General features: G+C 34.2%; 1 protein-coding gene across 4 annotated transcripts; it reads right to left on the reverse strand.

The window, feature by feature from the left end:
* Positions 1-1,968: 1,968 nt before the first annotated feature.
* On the reverse strand, positions 1,969-18,328 carry LOC135839195 (uncharacterized). 4 transcript variants are annotated; one of them, XR_010557558.1, is made up of 6 exons: positions 18,166-18,328; positions 14,971-15,100; positions 14,504-14,819; positions 13,777-14,347; positions 3,267-5,815; positions 1,969-2,708 (listed from the first exon to the last, which is right to left on the reverse strand). XR_010557558.1 is itself a non-coding variant. In XM_065355096.1 (5 exons), the coding sequence occupies exons 2-5, from the start codon at positions 15,077-15,079 to the stop codon at positions 4,907-4,909; spliced, it is 1,905 nt and encodes a 634-aa protein (XP_065211168.1). In that variant the 5' UTR covers positions 15,080-15,100; positions 18,166-18,328; the 3' UTR covers positions 1,969-4,906. The 4 variants fall into 4 exon arrangements, 1 of the variants encoding a protein (XP_065211168.1); XR_010557557.1 differs by having other exon boundaries at positions 1,969-3,193; XR_010557556.1 differs by having other exon boundaries at positions 3,113-5,815.
* Between the last annotated feature and the right edge of the window lie 4,593 nt (positions 18,329-22,921).

Raw genomic sequence — 22,921 nt, forward strand, 5'->3', positions numbered from 1 at the left:
GGGTAAAAAACATACCTCCTTGGCAAACAGCAATACTTTTCAGTTTTTGACAATTTTTAGCAGAATTAAAAAACGAGATTTTTTGCATTTCTTGGGTAAAAAAATGAAACTTTTGAACAATTTGTAGAAAAAAGTACAGCTTTTCAAATTTCTTGCAAAAAATGAAATTTTTTAGCAATTTGGCTCAAAAAACAAGAATTTTCATCAATTTTTAAAGTAAGTACCTAATTTATTTTTGACAACTTTTGGAAGCGAAAAACCTTGGAAAAAGCAGAAGTAGATATCGTCAATTATTGGTAAGAAAGTTGAACTTTTTCACAATCTTTGTTGAAAATACAGGATTTTTTTCCTTCAATTTTTCAGCTGAAAAGTGACGGTAATTTTTTGCAGAAAAAACGACAATTTTTAGCAAGAAGGGAGATTATTTGGGAACACACAACTTTGAAGTTGACATACATTACACATAGTCTACAGGAAGTCTACTTTACATGAAGTTTACATACAGGGTGACCAGAATATAGCTCCCATACTTCTTTTTGCTACTGTATCAGTGGTAACACTGCTACAGTGTCGACTGCGCGCGCAATCGATAGTGTAGGACGGGCAAATTTGTTTTGATACGATTCCAGACACGATGGATCACTTTATTGACAAAGCACAAGCATTTTTCTTAGAAGTGTAAGTTTTATGAAAGTCAGCTTGCATCCGGGAAAATCGCGAATGCATCAGTTTATCGCTCCTGGAGGCGAACAAAGCATACCCTACAAAAAATTACACCTGACCAAAATGGTAGAGAATTAAATTTTGAAGCGTTAGAATGTCATTAATTTGTTTTATGATGCTTAGTTTTTGATTTTTTTAAACAAAAAACTAAAATTTTCTTAGATGAACTTTGAAAAATTGCCATAAGAATCGATCTGGAGGCGAAACGAAGCATCCTAGAGAAAAACTGATGACATTATGTCGATTCGAAATTTAATTCTCTACAATTTTCCTCGACCTCATTTTTCCGTAGAGTGCTTTGTTCCGCCTCCAGACCGACTTTTATGAAACGAAGTTTGCAAATTTTTCAAAAGTTTTCAAAAGTTCATTTCAAAAACTTTCAATTTTTGGTAAAAAAAAAAAATGAAAAACCAATCCAGAAAAAATGTTGGTCAGGTGTAATTTTTTTGTAGGACTTCGTTTCACCTCCAGGAGCGGTAAACTGACGCATTCGCGATTTTCCAGGATGCAAGCTGATTTTTGCCCACCTCTATTATCGTGAAAATACAGTCTTCTACGCAAATGCTCGTTCTTTATCAATAAAGCGATCCATGGTGTCTGGAATCGTATCAAAACAAATTTGCCGGACCTACACTATCGATTGCGCGCGCAGTCGACACCGTAGCAGTGTTACCACTGATTCAGTAGCAAAAAGAAATATGGGAGCTATATTCTGGTCACCCTGTAGATTATGCGACAATCTGATATGCGCTTTTATAACACATAATTACGGACGAACTAACCAATATTTTGCGCTGAAAATTTGTACACAAGTTCTTAAAAGTGTGTTCTTTCAAAATATAACAAAACTTGAAAATTGATATTTGTCATCACAATTTGATTATTTTAATGTACTGAACAATTTTATTTTCCGACTTGTGGTCCTATTTCACAGAGCGCATCATAGTTGTTTAAAATAGATAATAATTGATTGAATTGCACCAAAAATAAACAAAAGGATATTCATAAAATCTGTAAGTAGGTATCTGTGAGTATTGGAGGTAAAATTTAGGTACATACTATCCGTAATGTGTAAAGGAAAGTTGTGCCTTTCAACGCATTTTTTTCCAGCTACACAAAAAATGTTTTCGTCAAAATGTGTACTTCAAGGGTATGATTGATCGTAACCACATGAAAAAGTGGTCTAAACGATAGGCCTGAAAAATAAAAAAAATGTCCGATAAAAAAAAATTTGAACGACAGAAAAATAAATCGAACGACAAATGTAATTACGATATAAGTACATATATTTGCACGACAGATAAAACACCCCCACGACAAATAAATTATTCGCCACACTCTTGTTTTCTAATTCATTCCGCAAGTTTAGGGTACATGAATTGTTGGTTAGTAATTCTCTTCCCATTTTTTTATATTTTATCATAGCTATCTGTTGTGAAGTAGGTACTTCTTCGTTTCAAGGGAGATGATCCACTATATTATTAAGGCTTTTGGGTGGTCCCGTTGGTGGTTTGAGCTCCTGTGCACGAGAAACGATTAGGCGGCCATGATGATGGATCTTGAGAACGGCCTGCAACACTGTAGTCTAAAGCAACCGCAAGCGTAGTAATCCAAATATATGAATTCAAATGTACAGCTTGTCGGCATAGATTCACAGCATGAGGTGAAACATAAATTTTTTCATTCTTTACAGTCCACGCATAGTAATACTGATCTTGGATTGTGCCTATGGATTTTAACTTAGTCCAACGGCCAAATACTTCTTTGCAATCAGAGCAGGCAGTTCTATTAGCAGTAATAAGTAATTCCTTGTTCAATAATAAAAGCATTGTACCGAACATAAATTTCCTAAGAAAACGCATTTTTCAAAAACTTTTCACGCAGGTAGTTTGCGAATAATTGACTTATGGATATCAAGTTTCTTTCTATTTTCACTGAAATTGCGCTGCTGCCTGACAGAGTAAAACCAAAGTACTCACGCTGCTCTGCAATAAAAAAACAAAAACATCGTAAAGGTTAAAATGAAAAATATTAGCATACATAGGGCATAGTGGGCATACTCATAGTCTACCCACGATATCATCACTTATTATAAATTTAAAAGCAAAGGTGTTGAGTCAGAATATTGTTTGTTATTTTTTTTTCGAATTCAATCACATTGATCCCCTTACCTCCCTTTACAGTATCCTCAACGAGGTCAAAAAACTCCCAAAAATTGGAAATAATATTTCGAAGGCAATGATAATTGAGTTCAAATACGTAGGTTCAAATAGATAGACTTTTTTGCAATGTTGCATTATTTTATCCCGCTTAACACCCCCCCTTCCACTCCTTCAACTACGTAGATTAAATCAAAGACGCAAGTGATCGATGAAATGTTATCACCTACCGATCACATATTAGGTATATAATTTCTGCTGTTCAAATTCAACACGAAACTTTTTCGAGAGGCGGTGGGTGCTCGATATTTCTGAAAGGGTCAGCGTCAGTTATTATTCATGTAATAGGTAGGTAGGTAGGTAGGTAGGTAGGTACATACGTACTTGAAGAGATGATAAATCTTCACCACGTGCACTTAGAACAATGTCAATGAATACATATATACCAGGTTGTAGGTACCAAATGAGACTAATACCTACTACGACTTCAATCAAGCTTTTTCAAGATGAAATTCCACTCTAATTTAATTATTCTTCAAGGTTCGGCCAAAACGAGCGATTTACATTACTTTGATCAATCTGATTCATTTTGGGCTCATTAAGTAAGTCATACTGATTCCAATGGTCATGAGTGTAATTAAGTACCTAAATATTGTTTTTGAAATCGATATAAAAAATTCTAAGGTTCGTAAAAAAAAAAAAAAAATATTAAATCACTTGGGAAAGAAGTATTCTGAAAATTACTCAACCTAATTTATCAAAAATTACAACAAACAAAAATCATTGGAAATAATGACGAAAAAATTCCAAATCAATTCATCATAATATGAACAATTTATTCTCTAAATCACCACGAAAAATGCATTTGAAATCATCATAAAAAATTCTTTTATAAGGTAATAAAGTAACTTGCAAAAAATGTATCAGAATTCAATACTAAAAAACCAATTTGAAATCACCACAAAAAATTCTAAGCTGAATTTAAAAAATCAAATTTTAAACCACTAGCTTGTGAAAAATTTATTCCTAAAAATCACTAAAAAAAATTGTCTCAAAAATTCCTACAAAAAAATCAATTCGAAACAACTACAAAAAATTTCCAAACTAATTCATCATCGAAAAATTTATTCTAAATCACCACGAAAAATGCATTTGGAATCATCAAGAAAAAAATTTGTTTACTACGAGTATCACTCGAAGAAAATTCGCAAAATTCTGCTCGTTATTGCATGCTCGCGTAAAGACATCTGAGTTCTCATTTGATTAGAAAGCGAATCAAAATGCGAAAATCACAAGGAAAATATTGTAAAAAATTACTCTAAATTCGCTTCCTATTACACGAATAGAAAGCAAAAATCGCAATGAAAAAAAAATTGAAAAAAATCACTGCTAAATCCGCCAGCAAAACGCACACGAATTGAACGCGATTTTCGCGGGAGAAAAATAGCATTCGGTATGTTTACCAAGTAGGAACAAAAAAACTTAACAAAATGAATTGCAGAATAAGTACTTACCTCAAGTTACGCACATTAAAATATAAAAATACCTAGTACTTATTATACGTACATGACATAAAATTAATTGGTCGATTTAAAAAAAAAACATAAATTAACAAAAATTATTTTAATTTTACACGAGATGATATTTCTTAAACTCAAAATTGATCATCTTTATGAAAAACAAACAACCTGCCACATCAAATTTAGTCAATTTTTTGCGATTCTGAAATCCTTCCTTGAAGACCTACACTTTCAACTTGTTTGAATTTTTTAGAATCTTAAAGCTTACATTAGCTTAACAAACTACTTGCCTAAAGTAACTTATTATGGTACATACAGACAGGGCAGAAATATGTACGTATCAGGTACCTACTCTCGTTACCTATCTAACGAAGATTCGGTGAAGTTTCGTGCGTGAAACGTAAGTTGGTAGCACTGAATGCATAAGCGAACGTTGCAGTTACGTACTTATAGGTATGTATGTACGTATTACCAACCTTCGTTTCACGTACGAAATTGTCCGTTTCATAAACAATAACAATATTTTTTAAGAATAGAGTTGGATCGAACGCAAGAACTCTGGTTACCATATTGATTAATACGACTAATCGAATCGGAAACTTCAAAATCAGTCTTATGTTGCACAGTGGCTTCAAAAATGGCGCCACCAGGTTTCACCGCGAATATAATTAGGTAATTAGTAGAGTTCAATGATTCAGAAAATTTACTATGAACGCTAACCATTTTATCTAATTTCAAAGAAGCGCATCGTTTACCCTTCGAAGTATAATTCCGATTTTCATCAATAAACTTATTTATACGATGTATGGTCGCAACCGCGGCCTTCAGGACAACCGCCTCATTTACCGATACTTGTTTCAAGTCGTCGTAACACGCGCACCAGTGTTCGCCGATCGATGCGTTTTCACACGACCTATCCTCCGGAATTTTCTTGAATAAGGTATCACAGCTGGGGCAGCCGACAGGTTTTCTCGGCACTTTACCGTAAAGTATGTCCAGCATAGTAGCGTACAAATCGTACGTACTCGATAGGCGATTTTTATTGGCCACTAAATTGGCATATTTTTGCGGATAAGTAGATTTAAAAGAAGGCGGTATCCAGAAGTACAGAAATGGCATTCGTTCTTCTAACCAGCCGACAAAAGTTTCACGAATCCCACCGAATCTCATTCCGTGGTCGCTGAGAAATATTACGATGGTCGAGTTCAAATAGTTCTGGATACTTTGAAGGAAATCCTTTACTCTTTGATCCATTACTCTAGGCATGTTCAACCTGTCATGACTGAATGAATTAGTCCACAACACATTGAAATACGGTTGTTTGTGGAAACGTTTTATGAATTCGGTTACGTATTCGAAAAGATACTCGGTCACGGGGAACATACCTAAACAATACGGCATTCCGCCATCGTACTGAAACAGAAAATGACAAGAGTAAGTAAGTAAGTAAGTAAGTAAGCTTATTAATTTTTCAGCGTTTAAAATGTTTTCAATTGTTTCTTTGGGTTCCAAATAGCGGTAAAGGCCCACTTTTTTTTACACTCTCTAGTTTTTTTACTCCCCAAGGATTTTCTGAAAAATGAGCCACCACAGTCATGAATCGATTTGAAAACCATATCAACATGTTTTGTGATACTTTTGGAACACAATGCTCTTGAAAAACTGCATTTTCCATTCAATGTTCATGGTTCAGGAGACTTTGAAAAATGTGAGGTAAATTTTAGTCGATTTTCTTGACAAAATTTTATTGGACGAGCTACAATTTCCATCAAAATGAGTTCATGAGTACATCGCTGGATTATACAGGGTGAGCCGAAAGATACTCACTAATTTCAAACGCGTCGCAAAGACAAACTATAAGGGTTTCAGAGTTGGCTACACTGCGAGGTGATTCTCCAGACTAAAGCTCTTTAATACAAGTGTACTTTTTTGGTACTCCAACTTCAAAGATGTCCAGTTTCGAAACTAAGCGTCCTAAGAAAATTTTGTGTAAACGAAATTGTAGAGAATTTAATTCTCTTTCAAATTAATGCCATCAGATTTTCGCTAGGACGTTCGGTTCGTCCGGTAAATGCGGAAAACTAAAGAGATTAACAATTTTCAAGAAATTTTCCCATTTACAAATTTTTGAAATCGACAGGTAGAATGTAAATTCCGACGTGGAGGGCATTCAAGTTGTATTTTAGTCAAAAAATAAGAGTTCATCTTAAATGGCAAAGTCTAGAGAATCACCTCGCAGTGTAGCCAACTCTGAAAACCGTATAGTTCGTCTTTGCGACGCGTTTGAAATTATAGTGAGTATCTTTTGCCCCACCCTGTACAAACTCTACTCTATTAGATGAGCCAATTTTCTATTTTTTTTTTTACCTGGTAAGTAAGAAAAATAGAAAATCCATATTAATTTATGTTCTCTAATTTTTTACCCCCCTATTTTCAGAATTTTAGCTCCCTGGCGGCCGTTTAAATTTTATTTTTTTTCGGGGAGGTATTTGACTGTACAACTTTGAACTTTTGTAAATAATATGTATTGTCCAAAATTGATACATTGAAAGAAATGATTTTCAAAACGCTTTATTCAGTCCCGAAATTGATGCGATGGTTACTGCGCAGTACAGTAATTTTCAAATTACCTCATTTTGATGTAATGATTAGGTACATAGTTTAAATCAGAGAATGCATCAAATAATGGAATAAGTACATTGCCAGGATGGATTTATTGCATCACTTTTCAAAATTCATTTCTATGTTCTCATTACATTTCTTTGGGGACTCAGTCCTGCAAACATGGTATTCAAAACATCATTTGGTGGGTAATAATTACATCGTAGAAGGTACCAGCGGGTAAATACGCCACAAATGTTTTCAAACTGAAATTATTGTCAAGCTGTATCAAACTGTTTCTGTGATATGAAGTGAATATGTCAAAAGAAGCAAAAAACTATCTATTTTAATTTACTGCTGTCAAATTATTTTTATAGAAGTAATGTTTTTGTTGAGGAACCTCAATTGGCAGAATAACCCGACCTTGGCAGGTAACAATACCACAATTTTTTTTGGGTGTGATTTATCGGCACGACAGAAAAGGGCGTTTTCACGACGAGAAAAGGGCATTTTAACGACAAAAAAGGACATTGCACGGGAAAATAATCATTTCACGACGAAAAAAGTTTTCAAACGACGGTAAATGAATTTGAACGACGATGTAAGATATTGCCCGACAGAATAATTTATTGCACGTCTATATAATATATTCAACGACGAAATGTGCACGACAAAAAAAATGCAAGTTTATAGGAAAACGAACGACATGAAAAATTATAAAAGCACGTCACAAAAAATTAAAAATAAAAAGTTCGTCTACTGAACCTGCAGTGCTTTTTTCGATTTCGCTGACCTTCCAGAAGAACGAAGTATGAGGAAGTGTTCAGATCAATCAAATAGGGAATTTGTATAGTGTATGTACCTGGGTAATTCACTAATTCTCTCTAAAAAAAAAAGGTCAATTTTGATATGGTGCGGGGTAACATTTCTATGAGAACAGTCAACCAGTCCTGCCACTTACCAGAAAAAATGTTAGATTGGGAAGCTAGCAAAAATAATTAAAAATTGCTCTAAAATTGGCGCAAAAAGCGTGTGACAGTTTTCAAACCTGTGTGTTCTATGATAATGGGAATATGTCAATTTTTTCCCAAAAAAATGAAGTTCATGACACTTTATAACATTTCTTTTCAAAAACATGGCGTGTGACAACCAAGTCCAAGGACATTTGGGGTATAAAATTGAATGTACACCAATGAAAGGAGGGGCTAAAAATCTCAATACCAAATGTGAAATGGGGGGGGGGGTGATCCTTCAATGGACCAGAAAAAAAGAAAAATTCATGCTAAAATCTCTGAGAAATTTGCCATGTATACGAATTTTACCTTTTTTTGAGAATTACCCACCTATATACCTAAATGTACTATCAGTTTTACTGATGGGACGCGACGAGGTGGAAAGTTTCACAAACGTTCTCTTCTCGTAAATTCATGTTTACAAGTTGTTTTTTTTCAAAAAGAGTAAATTTTTCGAATTTTTTTTTTTTGGCGGGGAATAATTTATTTTCCCGGGCAATTACTTTTTAGGCGGGCAATAATTTATTTGGATGTGGATTACATTTATTTCGTCGTTTGTATGAAATCAAATTGTCGTTCGTATTACCTAACTTGTCGTGCTGAACTGTCGTTAAAAATCGTCGTTGAAATAGCCTATTTTGTCGTTCAAATGTCCTGTCGTTTGAATCACTTTTTCTGTCGTGCCGATATATATTTCCCATTTTTTTTTAATAAAAAAAGGCCCAAAATTCCACAAAAATGGCGCGGAAATGAATAAAAACTCAAAAACGGGTCAATTTGGGAGGTCAATGATGTACTAGGTGCAAAATTTCAGCTTTCCAACAAGATTAGGTGTAATTTTGTATGGTCATTGTTGTTACTTTTGAAAATTTGCTGAAGGCTTCAGAACTGCTGGCAATGGCTGGAAACCACTTCCAATTGATTTGTGAGGCCAAGAAACATGTACTTTTTGTCTTTTTGTTGTGAAAATTTGATTTTCAAAAACCCCCCTTAAAAATAACCTATCAAAAATAATGTGGCGTTATTACCCACCATGGTAGGTATCATTTTTAAAATTAATAAATTCAAGCAGAATAATGTAGGTTGAAATTTATTTTAACGACATATTTGGAATCAGTATCAAATATCGAAACAGATGTTGTATCAAAAACAGTATTTACATTCTCCAATCCTTTTCAAATTACTTTTTTTCAAAACAATTTTTTTGAAAAATTGGAAAGAATTTGAGAGTGAACTTTCAATTGCCAATAAAATTTCTAAAAAGGCCTCCCAAACTCCAATACCCACATTAGCTAAGTGCTGTGATGTAAAAATATATTTCAGAGGAAATATCTTGTGGAAATATAGGCCTACAGTACTTTTCGAGAACCCGCGTTGTGGCGTAATTACCCGACCAACGTACTTACCCGCTGGTACCTTAGTAAGCAATGATTACATTCCTTGAACATGACTGAGAACCATGTATTGATTTACTGAATACCATAAATGATGTACTGAGTACATCGCCGTTCTGCAATGAAATCCTTTTTTTTTCAAGTTTCTCTATATGAGAATGTAGTGAGTACTGTTCGCGCAGTACTCAGTACATCGTTTTTTGTAAATCAATGCATCATGAACCTATAATGTACTTCAAGGGCCTGAATCAAATATTCTACTCGCGGCCATGTCTTTAAGTGCAAGTAGTTATAGTCTGTCCCACGTAAGAAGCATACCACTCTAACTGAAAAGTTTCTATTTTGTAGTCAAATAATTCTATTTAACCCTTAAAGACCCAGGCTAATCCTGAGATGTTGTGTGAAAATGCTTTCAATTTCCTGAATTAGATCATCACAAGCATCAAATTAACCCACAGTTTGCCCCCCAGCCCCTTAAAGCTGTCTCGTAAAAGCCGTACCGATTTATTCAATTTTCCTTGAAAACCGAGAAAGCAAAAACCACAATGAGGTCAATCATGGAACTGAATGATATTGTATCATTAGGTGTACTGAATGAGTGAAAGCATATCCCCAAAGAACACCCCACCCCTTTTTGGGGGGCAAATTTTCAAAAAAGTTGGGATAAAAAAATTGGACCCATGCTCCATTTTTGGATAAACATATTGATGGTAGACCCTTCACATAATGAAATCATGAAAGGTGTGAAAATGGTGGACCAGAGCGATTTTTTGAAAATTTGATTTACTTGTCTCGATAAAAACCCGAAAAAACAGAGCATGAATATGCAAAGTACATAATATGGGAAATATTAAGTATCAAGTAGGCTTGAAATGACAGAAACAAGAATTGAAAGGAACACAGATGCTTTTAACAGCACATAAGTTCAGATAATCTACAATCCACCCATCAAATCTGTTTATCACTCTGTGGATATTCTTTCTCGATATTTGTCACCAAATAGTTACATCCTACAAAGGTTAGCAGTATGATTGTTTTTCTGCAGAAATATCGAAATAGGTTTATCTACCACTTTGAAAAGCTTTACACAGTCAAATTGCAGCACTCCCTGGCATTTCATAATGTTCAAGCATTCATGAAGAAGTCACTATCCCTTCTCGATCATAGATAATGTAGTTCTACATAATGAAAATTGCACGAGCAGAAGTCGTCGTTTACAATCATGAGATTGTGTCTAGCTTATGACTACAGGATTCAGGGGATTTGAGATTCAGTAAAAAGCTTTCAACTGTTGTTCAACCACAACTCTGAACTTTTGAATGTTTTGAGAAATTCCTGCTGAAGTTGATATTCTTTCTCGATATTTGTCAACAAATAGTTACATCCCGCAAAAGGTTAGTGGTACGATTGTTTTTCTGCAGAAGTATCGAAATAGGCTTATCTACCACTTTGAAAAGCTTTACACTGTCAAATTGCAGCTGTCTCTGGCATTTCATAATGTTGAAGCATTCATGAAGAAGTCACTATCCCTCCTCGATCATTGATAGTGAAGTTCTACATCTTGAAAATTGCTTGAGCAGAATTCGTTGTTTCCAATCATGATATTTCATGATGTTGAACTACACTATCAATGATCAAGGAGGGATAGTGACTTCTTCATGAATGCTTCAACATTATGAAATGAAGACGTCATAACAAAAAGGGGTATATATGACACATATGTCCTTTTTGAGACGAATCCATATTGTTATTCTTCAGACCTTCCTCTATCATATGAGACCACCCCCACTTCACAAAGTCGAAAAACCAGTGAGATATCGCCATTTTAAAACTGCGAAGTCGATTAAAAATTTCCTTTTTCAGAGATAATGGGTTACTCGTGGTCGATTTTGTGTCGTCAACCATTATTTACCTGGTTTAAATCCAAAAATTTGCTCAAAAACATTTTTAAATCAATAAAAAAAATTGGCCAAAAAAACTTGTCTTTTTTGATTGTTTTTTTTTTACTCAACATATCGATCTTTTTTCAGAGATAATGGGTTACTCATGGTCGATTTTGTGTTATCAGCCATTATTTACTTGGTTTAAATCCAAAAATTTGCTCAAAAGCATTTTTAAATCAAAAAAAAAATTTGCCAATTTTTCGCTTCAAAAAGGACATATAATTCGAAATGTTTGAGCGCTTACCGCTAACACACAGTTTCCTCCAAACTGATGGTGCATAGCATTTCATATAGTTAGATAGTGGGAAAATAAGATAAAATCGTCACCGTGTTCAAATATGCACATTTCTAAACTTCACAAGCACTCAAACTTTCAAACAGTTTTTTCTCAAAATACAACTTTCACACATATGTCCTTTTTGCTATGACGTCTTCAAATGCCAGAGACAGCTGCAATTTGACAGTGTAAAGCTTTTCAAAGTGGTAGATAAGCCTATTTCAATACTTCTGCAGAAAAACAATTGTACTGCTAACCTTTGTAGGATGTAACTATTTGGTGACAAGTATTGAGAAAGAATATCCACGGAGTGATAAACAGATTTGATGGGTGGATTGTAGATTATCTGAACTTATGTGCTGTTAAAAGCATCGGTGTTCCTTTCAATTCTTGTTTCTGTCATTTCAAGCCTACTTGATAATATTTCCCATATTATGTACTTTGCGTATTCATGCTCTGTTTTTTCGGGTTTTTATCGAGACAAGTGAATCAAATTTTCAAAAAGTTGCTCTGGTCCACCATTTTCACACCTTCCATGATTTCATTATGTGAAGGGTCTACCATCAATATGTTTATCCAAAAATGGAGCATGGGTCCAATTTTTTTATCCCAACTTTTTTGAAAATTTGCCCCCCCCCAAAAAGGGGTGGGGTGTTCTTTGGGGATATGCTTTCACTCATTCAGTACACCTAATGATACAATATCATTCAGTTCCATGATTGACCTCATTGTGGTTTTTGCTTTCTCGGTTTTCAAGGAAAATTGAATAAATCGGTACGGCTTTTACGAGACAGCTTTAAGGGGCTGGGGGGCAAACTGTGGGTTAATGTGATGCTTGTGATGATCTAATTCAGGAAATTGAAAGCATTTTCACACAACATCTCAGGATTAGCCTGGGTCTTTAAGGGTTAAAGCCATTAGATGGATTGGGAAGTGTGACAGAAAGGAAAAAATTGAGTAAAATGCTAAATTATGAAAGGTCTTTGCCAAAATGAACGTAAATAGATTAAAAATTTGTTTTAAATTTTCACTTCGAGTATTGATGCACCCTAAGTTGACAAAAAATATGAAATTATTTGGCTACAAAACAAACTTTTCAGTTAGAGCGCTATGCTTCTTACGTGGGACAGATTATAGGAACAACAGGTCGCAGGTTCGAATCCCAGTTAAAAGTAGAAACATTTTTGTAGGAAAATTAGGTCTTGAAAAATTTGTTGCAGTGAGAATTATTTAGATGTGCAGAGAAACTTGAAATTGATAGTAGGTACCTAACACCACTTTTTAAATATTGCTGAATAAAGGCAATGCAATGGTTATTGCACTTCTGTGTAATAGTTACTTCTCTAAATATGTATTATGTACTGGGGTGCATTGTTTTAATGTAACTATTACTTCACAGCAACTTTTTATCCCCTATATCAGCAAAAAAATTCCCAGAAAATAGTTTCTAGTGAAAAACAAGGCATTCATCTGGTGGTCCAGGAATTTTCAAGTCCAAAAATACGTGCAGGTATTAAATTTTTTGTTGAAAATTTTAGCATAGTTTTTATAAATTCTCGATTTTATATTTTTCAAGCAATGATTTCCACTAATGATAACGGAAAGGGCAATTTTTGGTGTAGGTAATAAATCAATAATTTTTTTAGGGAATGTTGAATTATGTTGTTACAATAAAAAACAGCAAAAAAGGGGGTTAAGAAAAATAGCGAATGGGGGTAAAAAAATTAGCGAATTCATTTTTTTGCAATTATTGATTTTTTCGGCCAAACTAATTGAATTAAAGCTTTTGCAAATGCTGAATCTTATATATTAAGGAATGTACGCTGATTTCGAAAAGCTTTTTAGTTTTTATCTAGCTTAATTAGATCAAAAGAAATTTCAAGATATGTCTTCAGGGGAGTAAAAAAATAGGGCCGTTACCCCTAGATTTTAAAATTTTGAATGAAATTGGCCAATTTGTTTATTTTTTTCTGAACTGCTTGGTTTTCATTGTATTTTTTCAGAATTTTTTTTTTACATTTTCCTCGAATTTCAACAGTAAGAGTTTGAATAAGGTACCTATTCTTTCTTCGCTTTCGCTCAGAATGCCCCCTGATTTCGTTCTTGCGGTTCATCCCTTTAGAGCTCGCCTTGAACATCAACTTACCTTAATTTCCAGATATTTCTCCGCTCCCATCAAATACGGTCTGGTATAATAATCAGTCGGACTATTCATAAATCCGTACTTTTGATAATTGAAACCGGCTATGTGTGGAGTATCTTCGCTGTAAGCGGTAATATAAGAATCATTTTTAAAATTTTTCCATATCAACGGGCAGTCGTCAAAAGCATCCATTTTCTCTTTCGCACAATTGGATTTGAACTGGCTGACATTCATTCCTGATAACGCAGCCACTAAATTAGGAAACGTATTGTCGCCTACTTTATTATATCCTTCAAATCCCAGCCATTGTTTCTCTTCCAGATACTGAACCGTTTGTGGCATGGTTCTTATTAGATTTAGTCGCGAAATCGCATCGATTCCGAAAAACAAAACACTGTATTTGATCGAATCCGTAGTCTGCTTCGGAGGCGGGGGTTGTTTTTCAATCACCATCGAATGAATATTTTTATAAGATATTTTTTTATCTTTGTTTCGCGATGTGCATTCGACGTAAATGTACTCAGCTTTGGGTGGTAAAACTGTTTCTTGCCCGTAGCAAACTGATTTGGAAATTCTGCAAAGGTAAACACAAGGTCTTATTAATTTTATCATTTTTTTTTTTTTTTAATGGTGTGGTAATACCTACAAAAACACATTTGGAGTATCAAAAATCAAAGGTACCTAGGTAAAGGTAGGTACATATATCTAAATAAGCACAATAGGTACTTACGTAACTCTATCGTCATCATTGTTATTGCTACGAGAACGTATTTCATCTCGACTGAATATCGAGTAACAACATTGAACATCACTCATTGAAACTGAGTAATCCTGAAGCGCTTTTTGATCGACTTTAATGGTGTGTGTACGATTAGTGGCATTATAGATGACTTTTGTGAGGGCTTTTAGTTTCGAGCATACCAGAGGATTCCAAGGTTCGATAAATTTTCTAATAGATTCGTGATAAGGATCGATGTTTGGAATATGACATGATTTACTCCATACCACATATCTACGTTTCACATCTTCTATGGATATTTCAGAATCTAAAAACAAGCGTAAATAAGTAAACGAGCCATGAATTGTCGGATAGGTAGGTACATGAACATGTGGTGAAATTTTACTGCAATTTTAAATTATATGTGCACGAGAGATCAGCCAGAGTAGAATTTACAAGAATCAAGTTATCACACTTGCCTTCAGATTTATTATCTATATGTGATGAACTTCCTAAAGTTGTGTAGTAGAATATTAAAGCTCCGAAAACCAGCGAACCCACCAGAGTTTTCATTAAGGCCGCCAACATACTGAAATAGAATATCGCAACCTAGGAAAAAAACGGACAATTACCTATTATTTATCGTAATACGTACTTGATAATACGTATATTGTAGTTGCGCAAAAAAATTAAAGCCTCACTTGAAGTGCGAATTTTCATGTTTTGCATATTTTTTTCTGTTTGAGATGATTGTGGATTTTAAATTGATCTCAAATCGACTTTCAAAAATAGTTTAATGCAAAAAAAAAAAAAATTAAAAATGGGAAAAGAGGGAAAAAATATGAACAAAAATTTTTATTTTCTTCTTCCCAATAAAATAGTCCATTTTTTTATGTTTTTTTGTTCAATTCACTCAGACATTCAAACAGAAAATGATCAAGCAAAATAAGCATAAAATCGGCTACGTTACCATGTTCAAAAAATTCTTTTCAATGATAGGTACCTACTACTTAGGTGTACCTAAATAGATCAGGCCCGTAGCCAGAATCTGGCTGTAGCTGGGGCGAAGGAACTATTAGCTGGGGCAGCACTTTTTGAGGCTCAAACATCTATGAAACATACCCCTTTTACCCCCCCCTCAAACATCTGTTATTTCAAAACAACTTTTTAAAAAGAAATGAACAAAATGAGTGTGTAAGTATTTCAGAAAAAGATCATACATAATGCATAATGCTGCGTTTGAGGCTAATACACAGCTGTAATTGGCGCAATTTACTGTGAAAATCTCGTAGTACATAATTCTTCAGCAGTAACTGTTTCTGTTTTAATTTTTTCATAAGGTAAAATAGTCAAATTTGACTCACGTCCAAACAACATTGAAAAAATATGCTTATCATTCAAATTTTTAAAGAAATGTTAAGCCAAAAAACGCGCTTTTCACCTGAAAAAACTTTACTTCTCAAAACAAACTTTTGCCCTCGCTGAGGACTCGTACTTGATCACATTTTTTGGTTTCTCAAAATATATTTTTTTTAAATTTCAAAAATTCAATTTTTGCATCTATCTTGATGAGAAAAAAATGCTACCTAGTAATATTCATAAGTGAATAATCTGAGAAAGTTAACCTATACTTGAACAATGAACATACACTTTTATCGCCAAAAATAGCTAAAAATCTCACCTTTTGTCAACATTTCCAAAAATAGCCTCATTTCTTGCAAAAAATTGTTACTTTTTGGTAAAAGAATTCAAGAAGTATCCATTTCCCCTTCCTAAAAATTACCTAAAATATTCCGCTTTTTTGCTCAAAAAAAATGTCAATGACCAAGAAATTTCTCACATTTTCAAACGAGGTTACGAAAAAAATAATCATTTTTTTGGCCAATGATTGCCAAAAATTCGTGCTTTTCCTCAAAAATAGTCAATCTTGCTTCTTGCTTAAAATGGTCAAAATTCTCGGTTTTTCGCAAAAATTACAAAAATTTTCATTTTTTCCTAAAAATTGTCCATAAGTCTTCCCTATTGCCGAAAATTTTAGCTTTTTCGCAGTACAAAAGTCTCAATTTTCCACGTAAAACTGCCATAAATTGCACAAAGTGGAAATCTCACTGTTCGAAAAAAATTGCAAAAAGATGTACTGGATTTCTTATCTTCACAAATTACTAATTTTTACTTAAATTATCAAATTTTTGATTTTAAATTTAGTGAACTCATTGAGCGAGCCATCAAGCTATCAAATGCAAGAATGCAATTCATGCTGGTTTAGCCATTTCATGAACGTGAAAATAAGTTTACGTTGTTGAGTTGGTTTTTTGCACTTTCTGATTTTTTTTTCTGATGTTGCTGGTCGGGGCAAACGTGTTTTTTTTATGTTTTGGATTTTGCTACCCGGGGCAAACAGCCTTTCTAGCCGGGGCATTGCCCCGGCTAACCCTACGCTGGCTACGGGCCTGAAATAGATTGTGCATATTTTGACGTAATTCAAAATCATGAGAATTATAACACCATACCAAGTGGGTATACACATAGGTAGAGATACTGTTAACGTAATCAAATTGACGACTCAAAGAAAAAAACCGTCACATAATGAATCATGCAAATCTTACGTAATACTCAACTTATTTAGATTAGTAAATTTATGTATAGACGTGCTTGCAAATCATGTGCAAAAATAGCGATTGATATACATGCTACGTAAACGCGTATTTGCACAAGGTGGAGTAACTAGAATTTTTTGAAGAGAGAATTTCATAATTTCTGATTTGATAACATTAAAATAGACCATCAATATTTATAATTTTATTAGCTTACATACCTACGTACATTATTATAAGTTTTTTGGGGGGTTTAGATTATCAATAGGGCCTAACAAGTTACGAGTAAGCATAACCAAACTGCATATTTTCAATGCATATTTTTCGAAAAATTACACGCAGGTGGTGAGTATTTTAGAAGAATAGGTAAGTGCTCGGTAAGTGTTATTCCAAACGGATCATAAAAATGATCAATTCGAGTATTTTTAGGGGCTAAATTTTAATTTGATAAACTTCATGACGATTTTTCGAAAACTGAAAAATTCAAAAATCCACCAAAAACTCCAAAACAGCTTGAAACCATCGCCAATTGAATTGGAAAGTCGAAAATAAGTTGAATATTAACCAAATTTCAACGTTTACTAATAGGTACCATGAAAATACGTATTTTAGATTTAAAAAAAATTATTTCTAGAATTTAAGGTTAAGAAAAAATATTTCCAAGATGCTGCGATTTTTGAATTTGAAAATTCACTGTTTCGACGATTTTTTTAAATTTGAAGATGAAAGTAATAATGTTGGCAATTCTCATCAAGCATTCAAAATTAAACTTCGAAAACAATTTCAGAAATATTCATAAATGTGGTCAGATCTCACAAATGAAAATTTTTTCATAACGTAATTTTGAGACAGGAGTTATCAATATTTGATTGAGTATTTTCATACGTGATGTAAATTTTAAAAAAGGAAATAGGGAGAAATTGAAAAATTCTGCGTTTTTGTTTAATATTTTTATACGCCTGACTGTCATTTTTCATTCAACAACAAAATGTTGCCAATTTTACAAAATTTTAAACCATCTTAATTTAGGTACGAAATTGAGATTTGAAAATTCAAGATTATCAGAATTGCACACCTTACCTGCTCAAGAATTCATTTCAGGCTCGATATATGCATTACATTCAACCACCAATTTTTCCAATGATCACGCGACTTTTTTCCTGGCGATCCACTCTAATAAATATCACTCAACTACGTACTTGGCTTGAAAAATCAAATTACAAGTCAACCCCGAAGTTACTCATTTACATTCTTATAAATTAAATTTTTATGGGAAAAAATTATCGCAATAAACAATATCCTGAAATCTTGTTTGTGTACTTTTCATCAGCGTATAGGTATGCACTTCATTAAAAAATTCAGCATGAATGAGTATTGCGACGCATCCGGAAGGTAAGTGAACATATGTATTATTTTAATTAAAAACTACAACAAAGATTCTTAATGTTATAGTTGCAGTTTGCAGTGCCGAGAGGAGACGGTATATTCTTGAAGACCAAGTCTTGCAACCAATTTTTTGGGTTCGGGGGTGTTTTTTTTCAGCAATCACTGTCCAACTAAAAAAAGTACCTTCAAAATCCTTCTTGAAATTGCAGCTGCAAGGATACCGAGAAAGCATATTGATGACGAAGTCTTCTAACAAATTGGGCACCACCAGATAAGAATCCAATGGTTTTTTAGAAAATCAAACAAATACTCGTAATATGATCGTCTTCTTGTCATTCCTCACCGGAATCCTTTCTTGTACGTTGTTCATTAATAGTCTATTAGTCTACGTACTGTTAAAACATTGGTATTAAAAAAAAACTGCTGTGGATTTAAGCATTAATTCCCTATAGGTACCAACTAAAACGAGAACGTTTGAAAGAAATGGGATTTATGATTTCTCCAGAACTTCTAAATGTCTCCAGTAGATGTGGAAATTAATTTGGCCAGCTGAAAATTGAGTTTTGACATATCCTCAACCTGTTCAAAGAATCATCCACATTCAAGTCAATTCCCAGGCGGACATCTCGAAGGTGTTTTTTTTTACTAGCATTCTCTACTTATAGCTACTTACAATTCATAATACGTAGGTCAAAAAAAGGCACTCGAGGTGTCCATCTGAAAATCAGCTCAAATGTGAATATATCATTTGAATAGGTCGAGGAATTCAGGGTATCTATTGGGTTTTGAACATCAGAATCCGTGCAACGAGTAACTATTTCAATGTTTTTCCGTGCCATTTTTTTCGTCCTTCACATTTGGTCAAAAAAGTCACTTCTCCCCTTTACGTGTAGGTACTCGTTTCGGAGGAAATTTCTAGTGGATTTTATTTAGTTTTATTATAACGCGAAATTATAAAAAGAAAAAAAAATAAATTGAGAAAAACGAATATTATGGAACATTTACTTTTGAATATTGAAATTGGGAGGAATTTTCAGGTTCTCTAACAAAATTTCAAAATAAACAAAAGGGACTTCAGCAGGACTTTTAGCAAGATATTTATTAAACACTTATAATTTTATCATTTCAATTTTTGATTCTATTTTCACCTCCGAGGTTCTGGCTATTGTAATGTGTAATTGGGCGAATGAAAAAACTTGATCTACATACCTACCTAACGAATTTTAAAAAAATACTCGTATAGAAAAACTTGGTGGAAAATTTGAACGACATTTGGGAGAAAAAAAATATTCAAATTTTTCGAAAAAGAACGGTGAGTTTTGAAGTAATATTAGTAAGAGATAAAATAACAATTTTGCCATTTGAAAGGTATACTTTTGCCTAATATTCATATAAAGTATAAAAATTTTCTTTTCCTTCAAATCTGGGAAAGAGAAATAAACTGGCTCCGGCGAAGCGATGAGGGCAAAAGCCCTCGAAAATAAGAATTTCGGTAGGTATACGAGTACATATAAAAAAAGATGTTTTTTTGTGTGAAGAGTTACAAATAAAAAGTTTATCATTTTGCTTCAAAATTTTTAAATTCGAATGATAATTTTTTTGATGGAAAAATTCAAAATTGAAAGTGAAAAGCAAACGGGCCTGAGTGAAGCGATGAGGGCAAAAGCTCTTGAAAATTAGTACTTCGGGAGGCATAAAATGGAGTTCGAATGATGATTTTTGTTTGAAAAATTCAAAATTGAAAAGACGTAAAAAGAAAAGCAAACGGGCTCGTGCAAAGCAAGAGCAAAAGCTCTCGAAAATTGGTATTTCGAGAAGTATAAAAACCATATAAAAACGATGTTTTCTTGTGTGATGAATGAAGAAGTTATTACATATGTTTGCTTCAAAATTTTATAATTTGAATGATCATTTTAAAAAATTTCCAAGTTGAAAAAGAAAAGCAAACGAAGCCGAGTGAAGCGAGGCCAAAAGCTCTCAAAAATTCATGGAAAAAAGTTTCTTTATGCAGGGTCATTCCATGCCAACTCAGCCAAAAAAAGGCGATTTTGAAAGTCATGTCTTTCGATTTCGTTCAAATTTTTTTTACAATATTTACCCACCCAGTAAGTAAGAACCCCGCAATTAGTTTAGTCCTAGCTCCCGCAGGAGGTTGGTGGGGGGGGGGGGGGTCCTTCCATTATTTTCACATTGTCTCGAGGTACTCATCTTCAGCAGCCTATTCCTTCAAAACTATGATACTTTGATCAAAACTGATTTCACAGTTCGAAAGGGCATTGCATTTACAACTTTTTAAGCATTTTGAAATTTTCAAAAATTGAAAGTTGAGCTTTCAAATTGAAAGTTCAAATTTCAAAATGGCACTGTAAGTGCGAGCTACCATTTAAAATTTTGAAAAAAGTTCCATAGATGTACCTTTCGATGCTTTTTCGAAATATTCAAGTTTCGAGATGGGATCTCTTAACGGAGGGGGAGCACTCCCACCCCCAATTTTAGGCGAAACTTTTGAAAGAAAATCTGGGGCATGTGATATATCGAATTGTATGTTTTTGGTGACGCTGAACACGAATATGACATCAGATTTTCGATAGGACCCCATCAATAGCCCCCAGCACCTCCCCAAAGGGAGTAAAAGTTCAAAAAAGTGTTTTGTTCGTGCGACACATGAAATAGTATGTTTTTGGCGACGCTGAACACGAATATGACGTCAGATTTTTGATTTGACCCCATCCACGGCCACCAACAATTTTTTTGGACTTTCACCTATTGGGTGAGGTTCTGGGAGCCATGGGTGAGGTCGATATAAAAAAACTATGGCTATATTCGTGTTCAGCGATATTGAAAACATACTATTTCATGTGTCACACGAATGTAACCATTTTTCTTAGCTCAACCCCTTTGGGGAGGTGCTGGGAGCCGTGGATGGGGTCAAATCAAAAATCTGACGTCATATTCGTGTTCAGCGTCGCCAAAAACATACTATTTCATGTGTCGCACGAACAAAACACTTTTTTGAACTTTTACTCCCTTTGGAGAGGTGCTGGGGGCTATTGATGGGGTCCTATCGAAAATCTGACGTCATATTCGTGTTCAGCGTCACCAAAAACATACAATTCGATATATCACATGCCCCAGATTTTCTTTCAAAAGTTTCGCCTAAAATTGGGGGTGGGAGTGCTCCCCCTCCGTTAAGAGATCCCATCTCGAAACTTGAATATTTCGAAAAAGCATCGAAAGGTACATCTATGGAACTTTTTTCAAAATTTTAAATGGTAGCTCGCACTTACAGTGCCATTTTGAAATTTGAACTTTCAATTTTTGAAAATTTCAAAATGCTTAAAAAGTTGTAAATGCAATGCCCTTTCGAACTGTGAAATCAGTTTTGATCAAAGTATCATAGTTTTGAAGGAATAGGCTGCTGAAGATGAGTACCTCGAGACAATGTGAAAATAATGGAAGGACCCCCCCCCCCCCACCAACCTCCTGCGGGAGCTAGGACTAAACTAATTGCGGGGTTCTTACTTACTGGGTGGGTAAATATTGTAAAAAAAATTTGAACGAAATCGAAAGACATGACTTTCAAAATCGCCTTTTTTTGGCTGAGTTGACATGGAATGACCCTGCAGGTAGGTGGGAGGACTTTGTTTTTCTGATTGAAACTTCAAACATTCTTTAATTTCGAGGACAAAAGCTCTCGAAAATGTGTAATTCGAGTTTTAAAAAAGTCGACAGATGGGTCTTTTTCAAGGAAACTTTTTTCAAATTCCGGAAAAAGGAGAAATAAATGGGACTTTTGGATAAATTTGTTGAAAAGCAGCACTATAGCAGGACCGTTAGACACCTTGACGGTTTCAAAAATCTTTGCTATATTGTTCGATACTTTGGTGAAAATATGTGGCCATGTTTATTAATTCACTTAATGAAATTGAAAATTCAAGAGGAACTTTTTTGAAAAATCCAAGCTATTACACAGGAATTGTCAAAATCCGTGCTGCTTTCGTGCTTCCGTGCAACCTCGAGTGAAATCCGAGCTATTTAGTACTTCTTTTGCTGGTTTTCCGTGCCAGTAGATACCTACCCTGTGAAACTGAAGGCTTTTCAAGCCTAAGGCTGGTACTAAAAAATGAGTGACTCCTTCCTCTAAAATTTTATAAATTTTCGCAATGTTTTTCAAAATGTTCTGTTTCTTTTGACTCCCTTTTTTCGAACGAGGAGTGTCACTCGTATTGTTTATGGTAGGCTACATACCCTACTTGATGTCACCTACCCCTCCCATTTCTGTTTAATCTTGATTTTGAGAAATTCATTTTATTAATTTCTCATACTTACCTAACATTTCGTTATTTTTAGAATAAATTCAAATAAAAAATCACACATTGTAAACTAAAAGCTTTTTACCCACAGTGCTGGTGACGAAACACGTGTGACCGCCTCCTCTACTCCTACATTA

Source organism: Planococcus citri, chromosome 3 (assembly GCF_950023065.1).
Source record: "Planococcus citri chromosome 3, ihPlaCitr1.1, whole genome shotgun sequence".
NCBI classification, from domain to species: domain Eukaryota; kingdom Metazoa; phylum Arthropoda; class Insecta; order Hemiptera; family Pseudococcidae; genus Planococcus; species Planococcus citri.

What these genes read in the sequence shown, in the direction of transcription:
- LOC135839195 (XM_065355096.1), bottom strand. Translation starts at nt 15,079, where the DNA reads ATGTTGGCGGCCTTAATGAAAACTCTGGTGGGTTCGCTGGTTTTCGGA. An exon ending in AATGATGACGATAGAGTTAC is followed by an intron (nt 14,348 to 14,503) that starts GTAAGTACCTAT and finishes TTACCTTTGCAG; the next exon opens with AATTTCCAAATCAGTTTGCT. An exon ending in AGAAATATCTGGAAATTAAG is followed by an intron (nt 5,816 to 13,776) that starts GTAAGTTGATGT and finishes TTTCTGTTTCAG; the next exon opens with TACGATGGCGGAATGCCGTA.